At 40.8% G+C, this 19603-nt stretch overlaps 1 protein-coding gene across 4 annotated transcripts in view; it reads left to right on the top strand.

The window, feature by feature from the left end:
• Positions 1-19603, top strand: part of LOC130361839 (probable cation-transporting ATPase 13A4) — a 108044-nt gene that overhangs the window by 14109 nt on the left and 74332 nt on the right. For all 4 annotated transcript variants that reach the window (XM_056565398.1, XM_056565399.1, XM_056565401.1 and 1 more), the window contains exons 4-12: positions 44-121; positions 1365-1434; positions 2922-3056; positions 3178-3250; positions 5369-5500; positions 9333-9503; positions 13069-13226; positions 14921-15109; positions 15872-15933. In XM_056565398.1, coding sequence (XP_056421373.1) covers positions 44-121; positions 1365-1434; positions 2922-3056; positions 3178-3250; positions 5369-5500; positions 9333-9503; positions 13069-13226; positions 14921-15109; positions 15872-15933 — 1068 coding nt within the window. The remainder of the gene's footprint in view (positions 1-43; positions 122-1364; positions 1435-2921; positions 3057-3177; positions 3251-5368; positions 5501-9332; positions 9504-13068; positions 13227-14920; positions 15110-15871; positions 15934-19603) is intronic.

Below are 19603 nucleotides of genomic sequence, written 5' to 3' on the forward strand. Positions count from 1 at the left end.
TATTATTCACAATTTTTTTTTACATATTTGTGATTCGATTCAGGGTTCTAGAAGATGAGTACTCAAGTTCAGATATACACAGGTTTGGTTCTGGTCTCACTGAAGAAGAGCAGGAAATGCGGTATGTGGATACAGGTCAATTTTATTTGCCTATATTTGATAAAATGCTTAAAGCATACCTGTCATATCACAGAAAAAAATGAATGTTTATATATGTTACTCACTAGGTCATAAAGACACTGTACATGTTTTTTTTCATGTCTAGCTTCAGTATTTGGCTCATAAATCCCTCCAATCTGCCAGGGCATTTGCCAGGCAAGCACTGAGCCCGCCTTCACTCACCGTGCATTCGCTTCTGCCCCGAGTCTGTTTGTACTGTGCGGAGTCCCTTCATCCAATCACTGCAGGCTGCTTTGTTACTCCCTCCTCTCTGTTTTAATGTTGCAGTCTCATAGACACAACAGGAGGGAACACAGAGGAGTGCTAGACCTGCCCTCACTTCCTGAACTTTGTCCTAGCCTGGGCTTTAGCTGGGACAAAGATGATGCTGCAGCTGGAAAGCATTATGTTCTAGATGTAATGGGGACTCCTAGTGGTCTTCTTTTTATAATACAGGATTTCTATAAAAAGAATTACATTTTTTTAATGAATTATATTAGAAAGGTTAACGTTTTGCCAAAATGTACAATATATACATTCTTTTTATTCTTTTTAAACAGGCACTGTCACAAAACAAAAGAAAAAACTAAAAAAAAAAAAAAAACTTTTGCTACGTTGTAGAGACTATTTAGTCATAGAGAATGTTCAGACCACTACTGATTAAAATAACAAAGTGGGATAGGTGCCTACTTAGCCTATTTTCTCCTGGCTTTGTGTCAAATAACCAGGATGGACTCATTATGCATGGGAACTGTCCTGACTCATAGACACATACAGACATTGTATATTCACAATAATACTGTATTTTTTGTTCTAGTTTTTCTCTGTTTTTAAGTTGTATTAATTAAAGTTTTGGATTTTATGGGAGCTGGAGCTCTTTTTCTGCTTTTTGCTACTACTTGATCAGTTGATCACATAGCAAAGAAAGAAGTTCACTGCCACTGCTCACAATCAGTTGGGGTCTCAAACTTTTACCTGTCCAAAAATTTTCTATTTTATTTATTTTTTATTGACCGCTACACTTTAAATACACTAGTATGGTGCCAATACGGTAGTGCACATATTCCGTAAGGCTATTTTTGGATGGATCCATATAGTTTTGATATACTGTTTACATTTATTGCTTATCACAGTTTTCATTTGGATGTTAGAATGTTTCATCCTAGGTTTACTTTTATTTTGATGTAATTAATTTTAAAATACAGAAAACAAGTATGTGGACTGAACATGATTGAAGTAGAGGTTACTCCTATTTGGAAGCTACTTTTCAAAGAGGTGGGATTTTGTTTTTATTTTGTTTATTTTTAAATGTTCTCATAATACTGTAGGGTGTGTTCACATCACATTTGGGGCATATGGTACCAGATCTGGCATTTCAAGACCACCTTCTGCCATATTCCTGCCGGACCCATACCATACCCCATTCATTTCAATGAGGTGACCGAAGTCAGCTGGTTACTCTGACGGCTCATTTTCCCACCTTATGTGGTTTTTAAACCAGACTGAAAAGTGCAGCAGACCACAGTATTCAGTTGGGTAAAAAAAAAAAACACAGAGACAGTAGGAAAATGAGTAACTAGCTGACTCTGGTCACCTCATTGAAATAAATGGGGTACGGCAGGGATCCAGCAAGAGGTGCTTTTGAAATTCCCTTGCTGAAGTTGGTTGCCATATGCCCTAAACAAGGTGTGAATACACTCTAATACATAAAACCAATTGAAAAGACAGAAACAAGTGGCACTGCTAGTAAACACCGGGTCTAAATGTAAAGGATACACATCGGAGGTTTACATCAGACAGGTACACTTGTACAAAGGGTCCCATCGGCGGTGCTAGGTGAAACAGGTAATAGTCAATAATAGTACATACAAAGAACAAAATCACACCTGCACTCACCGCAAGGGTACCGCAACTCCGGCCTCACTCGTCCAGTGCCTCCAATCAACGATCGGGCATATCCGATGTGGAGCGCTCAGAAAAGGCGACAGCCGGCGGTTTCACGCAATCACTATGCGCTTCATCCAGCCTCCTCTAACACTTTAATACATCATGGAGTAAAATTTCAAGCACTAAACTGCAATGCAATAACACTCAATAACAGTATAATTGAATTAAAATTGAAATAGCATTTATAAGCATAATTAACATTATCCTAATATATGATGATGATGATTTATTTCTATGTGACACCATTTGTATGAGCCAGGGTCTGCCAATACACAGATCACAATTCATAGATTCAGGTATTGCATCGATAAGATGCAGACTTTCACTAGTATACCCAGAAATGTTAAATGGTGGAGGCTGATACACCCATGCTTAGTGTTAAGGAACCAGGTTCAGTCATTGTATTTGATGGAGAATAAGATAAGATTCATGGGTAACAGTCATAGGTAAAACATATAGGGGGGGGGGTGGATTTATCAGAACCTGTTCAAAGAAAAAGTTGCTGAGTTCCATATAGCAACCAATCAGATTACTTCCTTCTATTTTGAAAAGACTTTGGAAAAATAAAAGAAGCAATCTGGTTGCTATGGGCAACTCTACAACTTTTCCTCTTGACAAGTTTTGATAAATATCCCCCATTGTGTGAAACATACTCCCTGATGTCTGTTTTTGGCTTCTTCTATACAGTTTAATAACAAAAGGCAAAGGATATCCTTTGACAATGCAAACTAAATATAAACACTGCAATATACATCAATGCAGTGTTTCAATATCACTGTTATTAAATATTATTAAATTTCCTCATTTTTAAATAGGTTTTGAACCCCTTTTACATTTTCCAAGCTTTCTCTTTGAGTCTTTGGTTTGCCACTGGTTACACTGAGTATGCTGCAGTCCTTGTTGCCATAACTTTGCTTTCCATTGCTGCCACTTTATACCAAATGAGGATGGTGAGTGATCTCAGACCTCTAATCTCTATACCTCTATGTATTTTAATATATACTTGATTGTGTGTGTGTGTGTTTAGAACATTTTTTTTTATTATATAATGTTTATTTATTTTTTTATCAGCAATCTGTTAAATTGCACAAGATGGTCTCATCTACTAATAGCATGAAGGTTACCATCCTTAACAAAAGTGGAGGTGAGTGACATAAGAGTTTGAGCACAGCCGGGCTATTTACACAGATTCTGGTACCACAGAACCACAATTTTTCTTCTGTTCATAAAAATGATTGTCGGCTTCTAAAGCTTGTCCAAAATGGAAGAATAGCACCTGGCAAGATGTCAGAAAGGGTTTTCTTACCAGCACACAATGAGAGAAAAGGGTTTGTATAAGGTTTACTCAGAATCTGCCGTGACTTTTGTACTTGGAGATCAAGAGATAAAGCTTAATTACTTATTGTCTGAGCTGTTCACAAGATCTCACACTGTGAAATACTGGCTACGGCAATGTACTGTATATAAGGTGTAGAACCTGTTTAACTAGCAGAGTACAATTGTATCCACTGCCTTTTGAGCTTCATGTGTGTGTAACCCTGTGGAATTACTGTGTGTTATTACCCTGCAATTGAATTGCATGAAGTGTACAGTAAATGAACTGAGCAATGATTTAAGCTGGAAAAAGAGGAGTTTGAACATTTGCTTGTGGCCATCTTGGCTTTTTGCAGTTCAATAGAGCACACAGAGGTAAATACCTGTCAGGATCTAGTTCTAAGAGTGCTGCAGCAGCTGAGTGGAAACTTAAATGGGCACTGTCATTAAAATACATTTTTGCTATTGCACTCCTTATGGTAAATAAAAAATCTTTCTAATGTACTTTGTTTTAAAAACTTTTTCTATGTTTATTTGTGTTTAAAAAAACTGCCACTAGGTGTCTCCCTACTTGTCCAGAGCACATTTCCCTACCCCCCCCCCCCCCATCTCTTGCACAGACTTTGGACTCCTGTTGGCCTAGCAGAAGTCCAAAATCAGGAAATGCAGTCTGGAATCATAGCTCATCCCACACTGAACTGCGCTGGGTTGTGTGTAGCAGAGTGAGGGAGGAAGTTCTCCCCTGTATGGCTTCAGATGATGTCAATCCTGCTGGGGAATGTCCCTTCCCAGTCTGTGCATCTGAGACTGAGAAGAAAATACAGAGCAATATCAAGGTAGAAAACTTAAAAATAATAACAATAAAGGCAGGGGTGGCTTATCATGATGGGGGTAGTGAACTTGGAGAATTGTAACATTTAACAAGATCATGACAGGTACTCTTTAAAGCTGGACTTACAGCCTGTTAAAAGGAAAGCCTGAAACAATTATTTCCCTCCTCCACAGCAGGACACCCAAAGCTCACATACGGAATAAAAACCTTGATCTTCATTTTACTGACATTTTGAAAGTTTCAGCCTACTCCAAGTAACACTCACCCAAGATTTCAACTAAAGGGCTGGTCCTACAGAACTCCTGCTAATGGGAACAGTGTTCCTGCTGTGGAAAAAGTACAGGAAATCAGTTACCAGGACTTGAGCCCTGGCCTCATCTATTCAGTGTACACCAACAGCCAATAGGGCGAAGATAAGGGTGGGCTATAGGTGTTATTGTGGGTGGGTGAGACCTATGTACATAGGGGGAGATTTATCAAAACCTGTCCAGAGGAAAAGTTGCTGAGTTGCCCATAGCAACCAATCATATGACTTCTTTCATTTTTAACAAAGCCTCTGCAAAATGAAAGAAGCGATCTGATTGGTTGCTATGGGCAACTTTTCCTTTGCACAGGTTTTGATAAATCTCCCTCATAGTGTTTGTCTGATTTTTGTGCCATACTATGCCTTATTGTTTAGTTATGTTAAGCATTGTTGTTTTCCTTTATGCAATACATAGTTAGTTTCACATTAGCTTTGAGTCAGTTTTATTAATCACAGAGAAATTCCCAATGGGACCCCACATCCATACCCTGGATGCTGTCGGGTAGAGGCACTGCTACAGATATGTACCACAGCTCCCAGATTGTGGAAGCTCAGGATCACCTTGCCGAGTGCAAAGAGGTAACAAGGGTAAGGGATCACAGGGATATAGGTGGAAACCCTCCGAAACCCAGTTACATATGTAAAACGGAAAAACCTCTTGCACTTTTGTTTCTTCTTCAACATTAAGCTATTATACCATTATACTATTATATAGTCTAATGTGTATGATTTAGATATTAATTTCTACAATTCATAATTTTGTGTATTATGTAATAATAGTAATTTAATTTTTATCTTTTTTTTTTCTTTAGATATACAAGAAATAGAATCTCAGTTTTTGGTTCCTGGAGATGTCCTGGTTTTAACAGGGAGGAAATTATATTTACCTTGTGATTCCATATTAATAACAGGAAGCTGTGTAGTCAATGAAGGAATGTTAACAGGTAAAAATCTTAGAACCTGTCGAAAGGAAAAGTTGCTGAGTTGCCCATAGCAACCAATCAGATTGCTTCTTTCTCTTTTGAAAAGGCCTCTGATTGGTTTCTATGGGCAACTCAGCATCTTTTCTTCTGGACAGGTTTTTATAACCCTCCCCCCATGTGTCTCCTCTGCAATGTCACTTTTAAAGCATAAACATTTTTTGGATGTGAGCCTCTATGATCACTACATGCACAAAAAAAAAAAAAAAAAAAAAAGATAAAACCTGATATTTTGCTTCAGAGTTAAATCACCATAAAGGTACAAAGGGAAAGGAAGGGAGAGCAGCTTCCTGGAGGGCATGGCTTTCCTAAGCTGTGTATTTCTGCTCCATCTGGCTGGGCAGTGCAGTGAGCTCAATGGACAGGTGCGTGGGCTTTCCAGAAATGACTGGGCCCAAGGCAGCTGCCCCTATTGCCCCACCTTAAAGATGGCCCTACTACTATTTAATGGATGGGAGATTTTTTTGTCTTCTTTCACTGTGACCCCATTGGTTCTGATACATGATTTAGGAGAGCCTTAATGTGTTAATTTGAAAACAGGTGGCTTGACTTATGTGTGCTTATAGAGTCTTTGCAGGTTAGAAGAGCGACAGTACTAAAAGAGACAGCTTAGTACTGTCACTCTTCTAACCTGTTTAGTACTCGATTCTATTGGCTAGCTAAATAATTTATTGTATGTTTATGGTGTGAAAAAAAGATTTTAATAATCTCCCACCAGTGTACGATTGCACTGGATTTATCAAGGAGTGTACTGCTCTACTGTTGTGTAGAGTTCCACTACAATTTAGTGAATTTGGTGCCAGGGGGCAGTCACTCTTAGTCAGTGTAAACTTAGATTAGACAATTTAAGAATGCTCTAATTTTATCAAAGTGGCTCAGGCTGAAAAATCTGTCTCATTCCCTCATACCTCAAAGACATATTGATCTTCTTAAACATCTGGCATGATTTGAGCAGCTGGAAGATTTCTCTCTTGCTTCCGTAGTCGTGGAGAGCCTTTACTCCAGCATCCCTGTTGATGCAGGTGTGCAGGCGGTCTGCGAGTTATTGGACACCATGGACATTTATTCTCACTCACTACATCTTCAAAGTCACAAATCTGTACAGACAAATGGAACAGCCATGGGGATGTCGATATCCTGCTCATACACTAACCTTTTTCTGGCCATCTTTTAAAGAGGTTTTATATACTCTACCCTCAATCCATTTGCTGTAGACCATTAGTAAACCATAGCTTAAAACTCCCTTTTAAATTTTGACAGTTCTCATCCAGATCAGGGGCAATATATGAGATTAATGCGCATTGACAGCAAAGACTCCACATTCAGACAGCAAGCAGAGGATTATGTGTTTTCCCTGTGTGTTCTACTATGTTGGTAAGACAGTATGCCAGTTATTCCTTAGAATATGAGGACATCTATATTTAAATAAAATGGTAAAAAAAAAAAAAAAGCCTATTTCAGACCGATTACCCACATAGTGGAATACCACAGAGGAAGCTGGTTATGTTTTAAGATTTAGTGGCATTAAAAAGATCAACTCCTGAATAGTGTTGGGCGTGAATATTCGCATTTCGAATTTCTATCGCGAACATCATAAATTTGTGGATATTGCGGATAGGGATGGGCGGTATACCGGTTCATACCGAATACCAAAAAATTTTTGCTGCACGATACCGGTTTGGCCCCTACCCCTCGGGAATGAATGAATTATCAGCCCAGCGCTGCACTGTTCCCATCAGGGAACTAATCATATGTGGCCCGCGGGCGCTGTTCTGCCCCCCCTCCCCAATTAATTCTCAGCCCAGCGCTACTACTCACATATGTCACCCGCTAGCGCTGCCCTCCGGGTCCTCCTGTTAGTTGCGGCCGCCGGCGCTGACACTCTATACCAGTGGTCTTCAACCTCCAGATGTTGCAAAACTACAACTCCCAGCATGCCCGGACAGCCGTTGGCTGTCCGGGCATGCTGGAAGTTGTAGTTTAGCAGCATCTGGAGGTCCCCAGATTGCAAACCACTGCTCTATACTGTATCCCTATGCCCGGGCTGCAAAAGGTAAAAAAAATAAACTTTAACTCACCTTCCCCGCCGGTCCAGACCAGCTTCCCAGGGAATGGAACGTCGGACAGCCATCAGCCTATCACCGGCCACAGCTATGTTCCGCCTCGGTCGGTAATAGGCTGAGCCCACTATCATGTAAGAAGCCAGCTTCTTACATGACAGTGGGCTCAGCCTATCACTGGCCAGGGCGGAACATCGCTGTGGCCGGTGATAGGCTGACGGCTGTCCAATGTTCCCATCTACAGCGTAAGGCCAACGTAGAAACATGTGTTAGTTTACCTTTTGCAGCCCGGGCATAGGGATACCGCTCAGTATAGAGTGTCAGCGCCGGCGGCCGAAATAACCAGGAGGACGAGAAGAGCAGCGCTTGCGAGTGACGTGAGTAGTACCCTGTTTGGGACAGTGCAGCGCTGGGCTAATAATTGACTTTGGGGGAGGGGGAGGGAATACTGTTATATACCGTGGAACCGCCATAAGTTACAAAAATACCGCGATACACATATTTGGCCATACCGCTTAGCCCGAATTGCGAATATATTCGCTATTTATTCGAAATTGTGAATAATCGCTTTTTTTCCGCATATGTGCATATGTGAATATTTGCAAATGCGCATAATTGCATATGTAATAATTTGCATATTCGCATATGTGAATATTCGCATATTCCTTCTTTTCACTTGTGGGCCAATTATAATGATGCAAATATACTTGTCAACCAGTAATAAAGTTGCCCACCCCCTCACTGTTTTCTTCCTCGAATACGCAAATATGCTAATATTCAAATATGCAAATATAACAAATACGCGAAATTCGCGAATATAGGACGAATATTCATCTATATATTTGCGAAATATTGTGAATTCAAATATGGACAATGCCGCTCATCAGTACTCCTGAAGTGCAGCGGTGAAAGACACGCATCTGTGTTACAAGCCAAAGCTATGTGGATTATGCGCCTAAATGCGCTGGGCCCTTTGGGCATTAAGAAGTGAAACAATCTGAGCTTATTTTTATGATATTTTATTCTGGTTTAGTTTTATTATTGTAACATCGCATGTAGATGTGTACATGGGTGCAGTTAAGGTGTGTTCTGGGGAAAGTGGTTGTCTGTGCTCAGAATATGTGAAAAATATTGCCATGTTTTTTCCAGCCATGTAAAGAAGTAACATGTCACTTGATTACGTGACTTTAAAATATGTGGCCTTATTTTTACATAATGTGTGTACAGACAACCACTTTCCCATAGACTTACATGGAACACATTCATTTTAGAAATGCAGGCACAATTTGTCCTTGATTTTGCAGCCACATTTTTACAAATAGAGTACACCTGAAAAAACACTATGAGGGGGATTTATCAAAACCTGTCCAAAGGAAACGTTGCCCAGTTGCCCATAGCAACCAATCAGATTGCTTCTTTCATTTTTAACAGGGCCTCTGCAAAATGAAAGAAGCAATCTGATTGGTTGCTATGGGCAACTGGGCAATGTTTCCTTTGGACAGGTTTTGATAAATCTCCCCGTATGCGAATACAGCTTTCAGGTCCTCTATATAGAACTAAATAATTCTTAGTGAATATTTTGCAACAATGTGACACAATAAATACAGACAGCTAACAGATACTGATTTATACACATGTACAGTACAGCATGATTTTATGTATGTAAACTTGGACAATCCATGACATGCATTTCCCTATAGAAGGTAAACATTGTAATTAATAACTGATATTTTTAGGGGAAAGTGTTCCAGTGACAAAGGCACCATTGCCAAATACTGACAATTCCATTCCTTGGAAGATAAACAGTGGAGAGGATCACAAGAGACATGTGCTCTTCTGTGGAACAGAGGTCATCCAGGTTCAAGCTCCTAACAAAAACCTAGTGAAAGCTGTTGTACTAAGAACAGGTATGTGAATATAATCATTGTGTATTAAAGGAGTTTTTCTGAACAATGGGAGTGCAACTGCTAGGACCCCCCTCATCATGAGAACTTGGATCCAGTGTTACCATGGTTGAATACAGCAATTGTATAACATGTATACTCCGACTTTATTGAAAATCTATGAGACTGGAGATAGCCAAGCAGTCTATATTCAACAGTACAATAGACTTTGAATAGGGTGGCAGTGTGTACACTCAACTACTGTTCTATCTAAAATGGGGGACATGGGACCATGATCTGTTGGGTGTCCAGTAATCAGTTCCCCACTGATAATTTTTCATCTATCTTATAGATATTGTCTACCTGGTGTTGGCAGAGTGCATTATACAGTATAAAGGCCTTAAATAGTTCATAAAGTAACATAGTAACATTGTTCATAAACCTCCTCAGGCAGAGAGTTCCACAGTCTCACTGTTCTTACAGTAAAGAACCCCTGTCTGTGCTGTTGTAGAAACCTTCGTTGCTCAAGATGTAGAGGATGCCCCCTTGTTATGGATATAGTCCTGGATATATCTTCTGTTTTAGGTGTCTATTCAGACATTAGGCACTGTTCAGACTTTATATGTGTGTATTATCAGTTTCTGTGCTATTCCTTCTGGATGGGGAATAGTTAATGCTCTGAGCCAATGACTGCTTGGGTGTGGTTATATAACCCGAGCTCTGTTGGAAGTCTGTGCTGGTTATTTGTGCAATAATCCTATGATGTCTGTTTTATGATGCACCTTGCTTTTGTCTGTCTTAGTATTAATCTGAGTTTTAACTAGTCATCTAGACTTCTGTCTGTTTTTAGGATTTGTATGTTCTGCTTTGCTTAGTTTGTGTTCACACTGTGAGAATCCTGTCCTTCCACTTAGTGGAGTTTGGTTTTGAATGTATCCTGTCTTGTATCTTGAAATATATCCTGTTTTGTATCTTGAAAAATATCCTGTCTAGTATCCTGACCAGTGTTCCTCTTTGTTGTAGAGTTTGGTTTTCTGGTATCCGTTTTTATGAAGTTCATGTTAGTTATCTTAGTCCAGTGTGAACAGTGTTCTATGTTCCTGATCAGTTTTGTGTTCTACATTCAGTTCTTCTATTCATCCCCTGCATTTCCTGGTTTCTGCTGTTTACTCATTTTATACCTTGTCTAGTTCATTTATTCATATCTGCCGTTTATCTGGATTCTGGTTTGTGAACTGTTTGTTGATACACTATATTCTGCCCTGTTGGTATTTGTATCCTGTCTAGTTTATCTGTTCTGGTTTTTGTACTTCAGCACAGGGAGGGACCGGCTCCAAGTTGTCGATCCACCGTTTCGGGTGGATGGGCAAGTAGGCAGGGAGAGTGTTACTAGGGACAGCTTAGGGCTCACTCTCCCTGTCCCCCCCAGTCAGTCTTGACAATACTGTTACTGTTTCTAAACCTCTAATAAAAGTTAAGTTTTAGGTTGAGGATATAAAGAAAGGGTATAAGTGATCTCTGGTTAGGGTTCTTGTGGTGTTTACAGTTGGAAACTTATCTGTTTCTTTATCCTTCACTGGGATATTTTTTGTTATGTAAGGTATTGAGGAAACACTTTAACCCCTTCATGACCCAGCAAGTTTTGGCCTTTATGACCCAGTTCGTTTTTTCAAATCTGACATGTGTCTCTTTAAGTGGTAATAACTTTGAAATGATTTTACCTGGCAAAGTGATTCAGAGATTTTTTTTTTTTGAGACATATTGTACCTTATATTAGTGGTACATTTTTGTTGATACATGAAGTGATTTTTGTGAAAAACTCTAAAATATTGTGAAAAATTTGAAAAATTTTCATTTCTCTATGTATGAAACTTTCTACTTGTAAGAGAAATAGTCATCCCAAATAAATTTAGTTATTAATTCACATCCACAACATGTCTACTTTATGTTGGCATCATTTGTTAAACATTCTTGAGAATGTTTTCAAATTTTCTATGAAAGTACAAAATCACACTTTTTTAGGGATCACTTGAATTATGAAAATTTTATATATATATATATATATATATATATATATATATATATATTTATATACACTTGTCCATTTAGTTTTTACTTCTGTACAACAGCTCCCCCTAGTGTCTGCCCTGCCAAGCACAAGATACAGTAGCAGTTTTAGGATGCTGAGGGGGAGCTGTTGTACACCTAAACAGCTCATTTACAAAAAGAAAAGAAAATTACTGCACTCGTTACCCCGGAAGTGAAACATGCAGGAGGGCACAGCTGCGGGAGCTCGATACTGGTAAGGCACATCGGGGAAGAGGGACAGGACACTGAGAAGGGGGACAGGACACTGGGGACACTTAGCAGAGCAGTGTGTGTGTGTCCCGAACCCTGTGATCAGGACACACACACTGCTCTGCTCAGGATTTTCATTGCGAAAACGCTGCCATCGGCTAGTCAGATTTGACTAGCTGATAGTAACGATCTCAGTGAGGGGGGGGGGGGGACGGACGAAATCACCCCTAGGTCCCGAGGCAAGATGGCTGGCTATTAGTGATAGCCACCATCTTACCGGGCGCGGCGGGATGCCGCAAGTAGCGGCCAGTATCTGCATGACATACATGTACATCAATAGGTCGGGAGAACCTTCACGGTCATGACGTACATGTATGTCATGGGTCAGGAAGGGGTTAAAGGGGTACTCTGATGGAAAATATATATTTTTTAATCAAATGGTGCCAGAAAGTTAAACAAATTTGTAAGTTGCTTCTATTAAAAAATCTTAATCCTTCCAGTACTTATCAGCTGACCACAGTGCTCTCTGCTGACAACTCTGTCCATGTCAGGAACTGTCCAGAGCAGGAGCAAATCCCCATAGCAAACTTATCCTGTTCTGGACAGTTCCTGACATAGACAGAGGTGTCAGCAGAGAACACTGTGGGCAGACAGAAAATAAATTCAAAAAGAAAAAACTTCCTCTGTAGTATACAACAGCTCATAATGGAAGAATAAGATTTTATGAATAGAAATAATTTACAAATCTGTTTAACTTTCTAGCACCAGTTGATTTAAAAAAAAAATTTTCCCACCGGAGTACCCCATTGAGTAATCCTTGTATGCAATAATTTCATGTGTGACATAACAAAAGTAATTCACTGCTGCAGTATATATACACATGTTATTTGTGTTTCTCTTTCTTTTACCCTGTAATATACTTGTACATATCTGACTGCATGTCAGACCAACTTGCATATCATATTTTGGTATTTGGTAACTGTATGCAGGTTGTCCCCTAGTGGTAGCAATAGGCAGCTGACAGTTTTGGGTATGTGTGTGGTGAACAATAGATTGTTTTTATATAATAAAGGAACAGCACCAATTGATTCTGGGGCACCATAGAGGGCAGACCTGGAGAACACAGAAACAGTATCGGGTGATCACTGATGACAAAAGACCATGGGCACATATTTAGGGTGCCAGTTGCTAGCAATACCACTGTATATGAAAATGCTGTTAGGAAAAAATAATCACTTGCATACTCTTTAAATATTTCTGTATTTAATTAATATCTATTTATATATTTTAGGCTTCAATACAGCAAAAGGAGACCTTGTACGGTCTATCCTTTACCCCAAGCCTGTCAATTTTAAACTGCATAGAGATGCAGTAAGATTTCTATTGGGGCTAGTGGCTGTTACAGTGGTTGGAGTGATATACACACCTATTGTCTATACCAAAAATGGAGTAAGTTGATTTCTAGTTTTATAATAAACAAGTGTTTCAGTAAATAATAACTAAAAAATGATGCCAATTTAAAACAATGCATGTTAATTAATTAAGGGCATACTGTCAGATTACCCCACAGAAACACTTTGTCTTGCGCTTATTCTCCAAGATAGAGGCTTTCTATGTCTGGTGGTTAGAATTAAGATGTCTCTTAGGTTCCAAACGACCATTTTGTCCGATCACCTCTACCCAAAAAAACTGTTCATCTTGCTCTCTCGGGGTGATTAACCAAAACCAGTGCAGGGGAAAAGTTGACCAGTTGCAATCAATCAGATTGTTTCATTTATTTTTCAGATACCTCAAAACCTGAAGAAGCAATCTGATTGGTTGCTATGGGTAACTGGACAACTTTTCCTCTGCACAGGTTTAGATGTATCTCCCCCTCTGTCTTTTCTTGGAGGACCTGGGATAGATCAGAGCACTCGCAGCAGGTCCGTTGGTTAGCACATGTGGATAGAGCCGCACTCCCTGACCTTTCTGATTCAGGGCACAGTGCTCAATGCTGTCCCTATGTCAATGTCAGTACAGTGGTCCCTCAACATACGATGGTAATCCGTTCCAAATGGACCATCGTTTGTAGAAACCATCCTTGAGGGATCCGTGCAATGTAAAGTGTAGGACAGTGGTCTACAACCTGCGGACCTCCAGATGTTGCAAAACTACAACACCCGGCATGCCCGGAAAGCCAACGGCTGTCCGGGCATGCTGGGAGTTGTAGTTTTGCAACATCTGGAGGTCCAAAGGTTGAAGACCACTGGTATTGGAGGTTATACTCACGTGTCCCCACCGCTCTGGACCGTCACCGCTGCCCTGGATATGGCCCATCATCGCTGTCGCTGCATCCCCAGAGTGTCCCCGACTCTTCAGCAAGGCCTCTGCTTCCCCAGCATTCTCGCTCTCTGTCGCTGCAATCACGTCGTTACGCATACCGCTCCCGTTGAATGACGGGACGGCGTGCGCAGCGACGTGATGACGATGATGGAGAGTGCCGACGATGCAGGGGACAGGCAAGAGGACAGGTAAGTGATCGTCAGCGGACCACACGGGCAGCATAAATGACTATCCGGTGGCAGCTGAAGCAGTCTTCGCTGCCGGATAGCCGGTTATGCGATGGCCCCGACATACAAGAGCATCGTATGTTGATGCTGCCTTCAACATGCGATGGCCTCTGTGAGGCCATTGTATGTTCAAATGATCGTATGTCGGGGCCATCGTAGGTCGGGGGGTCACTGTATCTGCTTGGGCCCACACTGATGCCTGGCTGTATTTTCTAACTGGAAGCAGGAAACAGTTCCCTGGCAACCTGCCATGTTGCAAGCATTCAGCAGGACATAACATGCCTAAAGGCAAAATTAATAAAACAATGTCATCAGATTTGGCCTGCCCTGAGGGCAATATAAACTAGTGACCAGGGTCCTTGATTCTAACCATGTACTACTAATCTTTGGGGGAGAATTATCATCTGTGGTGTTTAGGTACACCACACATACAGTATGTAAAGCTCAACCCAGTGCATGTACTCATTTACTATGCAACACTACTATAGGAATTATTAGGCAACAGGAAATAAGGAGATGTTTAAAGTTTAAGATATCTAATGAAAAATATTAACAAAGTGAATATTGTGTTATTTGTGACTTTTAACACATTAGGCTTCCACAACAGACACTGTCCTCTGGACACTGCTTTATGTCACTGTCAGCATACCCCCAGCTCTACCAGCAGCAGTCACAGTCTGTATATTATATTCCCAAACAAGGCTTCAAAGGAATGGCATATTCTGTCTAAGTGCACAGAGGATTAATATGTGCGGACAACTAAATATCATCTGTTTTGATAAGGTATAGTGTGTTTTTTGTGTTGATCACCTGAAAGAGAAAATGCCAGAATTGTGCGGTAGTTGTTGTCTTTTTACCTTCCCCATATATTTGAAGCCAAACATGCATGTCAAGTGGGTTATTGAACTGGCTAGTTTAAAGGGGTACTCCGGTGCTTACACATCTTATCCCCTATCCAAAGGAGTCCCGCAGCTGGGGACGCCTGTGATCATGCACGCGGCACCCCGTTTGTAATCAGTCCCCGGAACGTGTTCGCTCCGAGTCTGATTACGGGCGACCGCAGGGCCGGCGGCGTGTGACGTCACGCCTCCGCCCCCGTGTGTAGTCACGCTCCGCCCCTCAATGCAAGCATACGGGAGGGGGCGTGATAGCTGCATTGAGGGGCAGAGCGTGACGTCACACGGGGGCGGAGGCGTGACGTCACACGCCGCCGGCCCTGGGCTCGCCCGTAATCAGACCCAAAGCAAACATGCTCCAGGGACCGATTACAAACGGGGTGCCGCGTGCATGATCACGGGCGTCCCCAGCTGCGGGACTCCCGCGATCAGGCATCTTATCCCCTATCCTTTGGATAGGGGATAAGATGTGTAAGCACCGGAGTACCCCTTTAAGCTATTAGGAACATGTGGATTGTGATGCTGATATCAGTAGACAAATTACCATGTTGGTTCAACCATTACTCTTTTCAGTTTTCTTGGTAATAAACATTGAGTTAGCACAGTTTACAGGTATTCCTAAATAACTTCATAATCATATTTTCTTTAGACAGGCACTTTAACAGAAGATGGAATGGAATTATGGGGTATTGTTCCTTCAGATAAGAGAAGGTAAATTTTCCTTGCAAAAAGCATACCCATCATTTCAGTTGCCTTTTTAGGATAATTTGCCCTATGTGTGTACATAAGGAACAGCATTTTCTCTTGCCATTATATAACTTGTATATATATATTTTTTTTCTTTAGCAAATGTCTGCTCTGTAGGCTTTATCTATAATTTTCGGTCCTTCCAGAGCTGGTAGATGGAACTTAATGTCTATGGTGTCTCCGATACACTTTACACATGCAGAGAATGAGATCCTTACTTTGATGTCTATCATGTCTCTATATATTGCACAACAACGAACCTACTGGGGAATAAATCCCCTCAGGGAAAACCCTGACGAAAGAACCCCTATAAACATAAAGTAAAATTTAACTTTTATTTGTTCAGTTAAAATATCAGTGTGATTTTGCTTTTTAGCCACTAGATGTCAGTGGTGCTTTGAAATTTCTCAACACTGTGCACTATGTTCTATATATTGAAAAATAGTGTCTGCATCCAGACTACTATAGTATTTATTGAAAAAAATTGCCTCCGGTGCCTTACTGCAGTCCACCAACCGGAGCGCTCTAACTACGTGGAACTATGACATTATTAAAACATAACACCTCTCCTCCTTAACGTTTTGCCATTCTTCAATAGCTTTCTCAAAAGTATGAGGCATGTCAGTACCGCAGGCTTGCCGGATATTTATAGATTAACACATTTAATTAATTGATTGCCTGTTGTGCTAGGCAGCCAATAGACCATCGTAGTTTGTGTGAAGTCATTTCCTTCATGTCATGCCTCCTCCACCTCCATCAGCTTCTAGGTATGTTGCATGTATTAGGACTTAGTGTCTTTCAGCACATGTCCAAAAGGTCTTGCGTATATAAACTGATCTTAAGTCTGTAAATAATGGTAAATACTGAAAAATATTAAGTCCAAAGACATGCACATCTTTTTTCTGAACATGCGCAAAGAAAACTCAATATGTTTCTAGTTCAAAGTCCACTGACCTGCGCGTGTATCGGGCGCATGCGCATGAGAAGCAGGAGACATCTAAACACATTAAGTCTATTGACTTGTGTACGTATCGGGAGCATGCACATTAGAATTATGAGATGCTTGAATACTTTAAGTTTACTGAGTTGCGTGTTAATCGGGCGCACGTGCATTAGAAACATGATGTGCCGAAAGACACTAAGTCCTAATACAGGTGCCATACCTAGAAGCTGATAGGTGGAGAAGGCATCACATGAAGGAAATGACCTCTCACAAACTACGGCGGTCTATCGTCTGCCTAGCACGCCAGACAGTCAATTAATTAAAAGTGTTAATCTATAAATATCCAGCAAGCCTGCGGTACTGACATGCCTCATACTTTTGAGAAAGCCATTGAAGAATGGTGAAACGTTAAGGAGGAAAGGTGTTATGTTTTAATATCACACTGTGCCATAGTTCCACATAGTTAAAGCGCTTCTGTTGCTGGACTGCAGTAAGGCACCGGAGGCAATTCTATTCAATAAATACTATAGTAGTCTGGATACAGACACTATTTTTCAATATACAGGGTGGGCCATTAAAATGGATACACCTTAATAAAATGGGAATGGTTGGTAATATTAACTTCCTGTTTGTGGCACATTAGTATATGTGAGGGGGGAAACTTTTCAAGATGAGTGGTGACCATGGCGGCCATTTTCAATAGGAAAAGGGTCATGTGACACATCAAACTTATTGGGAATTTCACAAGAAAAACAATGAAGTGCTTGGTTTTAATGTAACTTTATTCTTTCATGAGTTATTTACAAGTTTCTGACCACTTATAAAATGTGTTTAATGTGCTGCCCATTGTGTTGGATTGTCAATGCAACCCTCTTCTCCCACTCTTTTCTTGTGAAATTCCCAATAAGTTTGATGTGTCACATGACCCTCTTCCCATTGAAAAAACTAAAGTTGGATTCAAAATGGCCAACTTCAAAATGGCCGCCATGGTCACCACCCATCAGGATAATTTCCCCCCTCACATATACTAATGTGCCACAAACAGGAAGTTAATATCACCAACCATTCCCATTTTATTAAGGTGTATCCATATAAATGGCCCACCCTGTATAGAACATAGTGCACAGTGTTGAGAAATTTTAAAGCACCACTGCCATCTAGTGGCTAAAAAGCAAAAGCACACAGTTATTTTAACTGAACAAATAAAAGTAAAATTTTACTTTATTTTTGTAGGGGTTCTTTAGTCAGGGTTTTCCCTGAGGGGATTCATTCCCCAGTAGGTTCATTGTTTATAAAGTTAGCCAAGAGACCTATTGGGGAGCTTTTTGTGGTGTTTATATACTGCGCACACACAGAGGAGGAGATCTTTCACTTCCATGTCTCTATATACTGCACAAACAGAGGAGAAGATGTTACACTTCTATGTCTCTATACACTGTACACACAGAGGAGGAGATACTGCACTTCTATGTCTCTATACACTGTACTCACAGAGGAGGAGATCCTGCACTTCTATGTCTCTATACACTGTACACACAGAGGAGGAGATACTGCACTTCTATGTCTCTATACACTGTACACACAGAGGAGGAGATCTTGCACTTCTATGTCTCTATACACTGTACACACAGAGGAGGAGATACTGCACTTCTATGTCTCTATACACTGTACACACAGAGGAGGAGATACTGCACTTCTATGTCTCTATACACTGTACACACAGAGGAGGAGATCCTGCACTTCTATGTCTCTATACACTGCACACACAGAGGAGGAGATCCTGCACTTCTATGTCTCTATACACTGTACACACAGAGGAGGAGATCCTGCACTTCTATGTCTCTATACACTGTACACACAGAGGAGGAGATCCTCCACTTCTATGTCTCTATGCACTGAGGAGGAGATCCTGCACTTCTATGTCTCTATACACTGTACACACAGAGGAGGAGATCCTGCACTTCTATGTCTCTATGCACTGTACACACAGAGGAGAAGATCTTACACTTGTATGTCTCTATACACTGTACACACAGAGGAGAAGATCCTGCACTTATATGTCTCTATACACACAGAGGAGGTGATCCTGCACTTCTATGTCTCTATACACTGTACACACAGAGGAGGAGATCCTGCACTTCTATGTCTCTATACACTGTACACACAGAGGAGGAGATCCTGCACTTCTATGTCTCTATACACTGTACACACAGAGGAGGAGATCCTGCACTTCTATGTCTCTATACACTGTACACACAGAGGAGGAGATCCTGCACTTCTATATCTCTATACACTGTACACACAGAGGAGGAGATCCTGCACTTCTATGTCTCTATACACTGTACACACAGAGGAGGAGATCCTGCACTTCTATGTCTCTATGCACTGTACACACAGAGGAGGAGATCCTGCACTTCTATGTCTCTATACACTGTACACACAGAGGAGGAGATCCTGCAGTTCCATGTCTCTATACACTGTACACACAGAGGAGGAGATCATGTGCTAATATATCTATATACACTGTACACAGAGGAGGAGATCCTGTATTAATATATCTATATCCACTGTACACACAGAGGAGGAGATCCGGCACTTCTATATCTCTATACACTGTACACACAGAGGAGGAGATCCTGCACTTCCATGTCTCTATACACTGTAAACACAGAGGAGGAGATCCTGCACTTC

The sequence above is a fragment of the Hyla sarda genome, chromosome 3, assembly GCF_029499605.1.
Source record: "Hyla sarda isolate aHylSar1 chromosome 3, aHylSar1.hap1, whole genome shotgun sequence".
NCBI classification, from domain to species: Eukaryota; Metazoa; Chordata; class Amphibia; order Anura; family Hylidae; genus Hyla; species Hyla sarda.